Source organism: Clupea harengus, chromosome 12 (assembly GCF_900700415.2).
Source record: "Clupea harengus chromosome 12, Ch_v2.0.2, whole genome shotgun sequence".
Lineage (NCBI taxonomy): Eukaryota > Metazoa > Chordata > Actinopteri > Clupeiformes > Clupeidae > Clupea > Clupea harengus.
In genome coordinates this window covers 1,558,602-1,562,439 of record NC_045163.1, presented here as the reverse complement: position 1 = coordinate 1,562,439, position 3,838 = coordinate 1,558,602, and the positions used below count along the sequence as shown (strand labels likewise).

General features: G+C 45.4%; 1 protein-coding gene across 1 annotated transcript; it reads right to left on the bottom strand.

Moving 5' to 3' along the window:
- Positions 1-1,059: 1,059 nt before the first annotated feature.
- Positions 1,060-3,112, bottom strand: LOC105911483 (neuropeptide FF receptor 2). Its single transcript, XM_042709428.1, is given in 3 exon segments — positions 1,060-2,002; positions 2,097-2,196; positions 2,749-3,112. Coding segments are annotated over 3 exon segments (1,383 nt in total). The 5' UTR covers positions 3,110-3,112; the 3' UTR covers positions 1,060-1,080.
- Between the last annotated feature and the right edge of the window lie 726 nt (positions 3,113-3,838).

Here is a 3,838-nt window from a genome sequence, read left to right as displayed (position 1 = left end):
TGTCACTGTCCAGACGCAGCGCATGAGTGTAGTTTTTGCCTTGATTTTCACTGAGAAGTCATTTCAGAAGATATATCAGTTTCACCCGAGTCTCTAGAGGTAGAATATTCAAGGAAGGGTTGCATAACTTCTTTTGTGCCATTCACTGAGCTTAATGCAATTCCTGTATTAAATCAATGAAGTACCAGTATCACCCTCAAGCTAGGTATGGTCACGCATTAGCCAGTTGATCAGATGGGCGCAAGCTTGCATAAGGGTGCTTTTTTTGACTGGTGTGACGTTCTTTGGTGCCAGCTCATATGTCATACATTACCTGTGTGAAAAGCAGAAACACCAGATACATTAATGTAGTTTTAGTTCTGATGGACAAGTACAATAAAATACAATAAAATAAGTATGGTGTAAGGGCAAATAAGGTCCAGTAAATGATCATTTAACCGCTCCAAATGAAACTGCTGTGAGATTCTCAAGTGTTCTGCATTCAGATATTTATGTCTGCCTCAGAGGTTAGGGACTTTCATTTTCTATTTGTCATTTTGCACAGACCAATTTATGCTAAAATACAAATGACACATTATCTACTAAACAAATCACTTCATGACTCGGCCTAAGTATGCAAATGACACACTCTGCTGTATTTCCATTCTGCACTGTGCATCGCGCCTCAGGTCAATACACGTGCTTCTTCAGGATCTATAATTCATCAGGTCTGACATCTGGTCTTATCTCAGAGTCCACATGTCATAGAGGCAGGTTTTCAGTGCGGAAAAAGGGGCTAGGCTAAAATGGTATTGATCATATAAGCCTGTGCATTATCCCATGCTTTACTCCATCATTCAGTTGTATCACCCGCATCTAAGTACATTTACATTTAGTCATTTAGCAGACGCTTTTATCCAAAGCGACTTACAAGGATGTATACACATTTTACATTAACACTGATGGCACACTGCACATCAGGAGCAATTAGGGGTTCAGTGTCTTGCTCAAGGACGCTTCGACAGGGAATTGAACTAGCAACCTTCTGATTACTAACCGACTTCTCTACCTCCTGTACCACTGTCGCCTAAGTAGATCCACTCACCCATGAATCTGATCTTTACGTACCTTTTCGAGGTCCTCCATGATGAGGTCCTGCTCCTGGCCCCTCCCTGATGACTGACTGCTGTTCTGCCCCAGGCTCTTCCCATTGGCCCGCCTCCGCCCTGACCCCGGCACCAGCCCTTTGGGAACCTGTGGGTTTTCTGGAAGCACAGCGTTCCCCTGGACCCTGTGTGAGTAGGTGTTCCCTCGCTCCATGCCCTCAGAGCACAGCTGGAATTTGAAAGCAGCCTGGAACCCCCGGCGGAAGTTTTCATTGAAGAAGCCATAGATGATGGGGTTAATGCTACTGTTGAAGAAGGCCAGCCAGTGCGCCAGGGGATACACATAGATGTTTATGATGCGGTGCTGCCACTCCGTCAGACTGGCATAGTCACTCAGCATCATCAGCGCCCACAGTGGAAGCCAGGAGAGGATGAAGAGGAGGGCCACAATCACCAGCATCTTCACCACCCTCTTCTTTTTCCTCGACACCATCTGCCTGCTCTCATGCCTACCGCCGCCCCCCGAGCTCGAGTGCCCCCGTGAAGCTGGCACCGATGTCTTGCACAATGTGACGCCAATGCGGGCATACATTATGACAATGAGGGTGAGAGGTGCCAGGTAGATGTTGGCGAAGAGGACAGTAGTGTAGATTTTACGCATCTCCTGGTTGGGCCAGTTTTCACGACACCAGTAAAATGTCCGTGTTTCATTGCCATTGCCAAGAAGAATGGAGACTCTGTACTCCCTGGTCACCTGGAGCATGACCCCCGATGGACACATGATGGAGATGGCCAGCACCCAAATAATCACAATGATCAAAGAAGAGGTGGAGATAGTTATCTTCTGCCTGAAGGGATAGACAATGCAGCGAAACCTGAGAGAAAGAGAGAAAGAAGTTTAGGGGAATTGTAAATTGCTGTGCTCACGTACTTAGTGCACCTAAACGCATATAAATCGTGTAAATTTGTGTTCAGATATAAATTGTGTTGATTTAAATGAGGTTGGCTTACCTATCCACAGCTATGGCCACTAGAGTGAAGACGGATGCAGATACTGATATGCCCTGGACCATCCCACTCAGCTTACACACCAGACTACCAAACGGCCAACCTGCGACAGAGGCAGACACATGCTGAGCTCGTGTCGTAACTCTGTTTGAAGCATGGCATAATTAGCTGTTATAGTTAAGTGTATGCACCGCGAGTATTTGTCATCAAATGTCAGCTTCAAAAGGTTCTCCTCGGATGAATTGATTTACGAGTGCTGAAAGAGTGACACTGGGGTGTAGTCCTGGTCTTTACACAACAGCAGGTCTCTGATGACATCAAAGTGGCCACCAGTCTTGTTCATTTTACATGGACCGACATGGTGTATTTAAACTGAAGAGCTTAAAGGGGCTCTTAAGCTGCTGTACCAAGAGAGAGAGCATGGAGCCGTTCTACTCAGATTTTGTATAACCCCTATTCCTTGTGACAGTGGATCTGGCAGATGGTATCACTGCTCAGAAAAGAACTTAAAAAGGAATGTAATAATCACGTCACTCTGTGACATGAATGCATCAACGATGTAAGTTACAGTGACAGTGAACATATTACAGTTTTTTCCTGTGCATTTGGATGACTAATATAGAGATCCATTTGCAATCAGAGCTGAGCCACTGACCTGTGATGATGTTGTCAACGAGTGTGGTCGGCATGCAGAAGATGCCCACGAGCAGGTCACTGATGGCCAGGTTGAGGATGAAAAGGTTGGTGACGGTCCGCATGTTTTTGCTCCTCAAAATGATAAAGCACACCATTCCATTTCCCACCATGCACATGAGGAAGATGAGGAGGTAGGAAGCGATGAAGATGGCCGCCACTGAGGGCTTGTGAAGGTAGAAGTCCACATAGGTGACATTTGGAACGGTGTACATGCGAGGCGTGCTGTCAGAATCCGAGTTCGCAGAGTCATTCTGTGACGACCACGTTGGGAGATATGAGGTGGGCAGCACTGTGGAGTTCAGCTGAAATTGCAGTGCCATCGTAGACCCTGGGGGAAAAAAGCCTGTTAGACATGTATATAAGGAGGCATTTATGTAATAACAATTCTAAATCTATTTTTTTCAAATCACTAAAAATCACCTCAGATTTTTCAGGAGGTTGGTATTTTATAGGGGCACAGACCTCTATGTTTCCTTTTGGGTGTTGTAATTTCTACATTTGAGAGCTTTACTACTTTCAACTGGGGTCCTTCCAGGAAGGAGGTAACAGTAGCTCCACTGTAAAAGATGTGTCTGTGTTGCTAGCCGAAGCTAAATTGACAAAGACAGCCAAAACTTCATCCAGTGTGCTTTCTATGTGTTCAAAAGCTAGCTAGTGTGAGCCTGAAAGAGGGTTGACTGTTGTGGATTCCTGTCTCGCTGGGCCGTGTTAGAAGAAAATGGGTTACAGGAGTAGGTTTAATTCACTTTTTTTAATTGCATACGTCTGCCATAACTCCTCTGTTTACCCAGGGGACCATGCAAACCCACTGCAATCCCCAGAGAACCAACTCCATGAGTCTCTGGAAGATTAGTGGAGCTTTATTCAGACCCATGGGCATGACTTTAAACTGACACAATACACTGCCGGTGTTAAATGCAGTTTTCTCCTTGTTATGTTCATCTAACGCCACTTGGCAGTATCCACTCACTAAATCTACACTGCTGAACCAACATGCCCCAGACAAAATATAAGTCTATGCAGTCTATGCAAAAACAGTAAGTGCCATC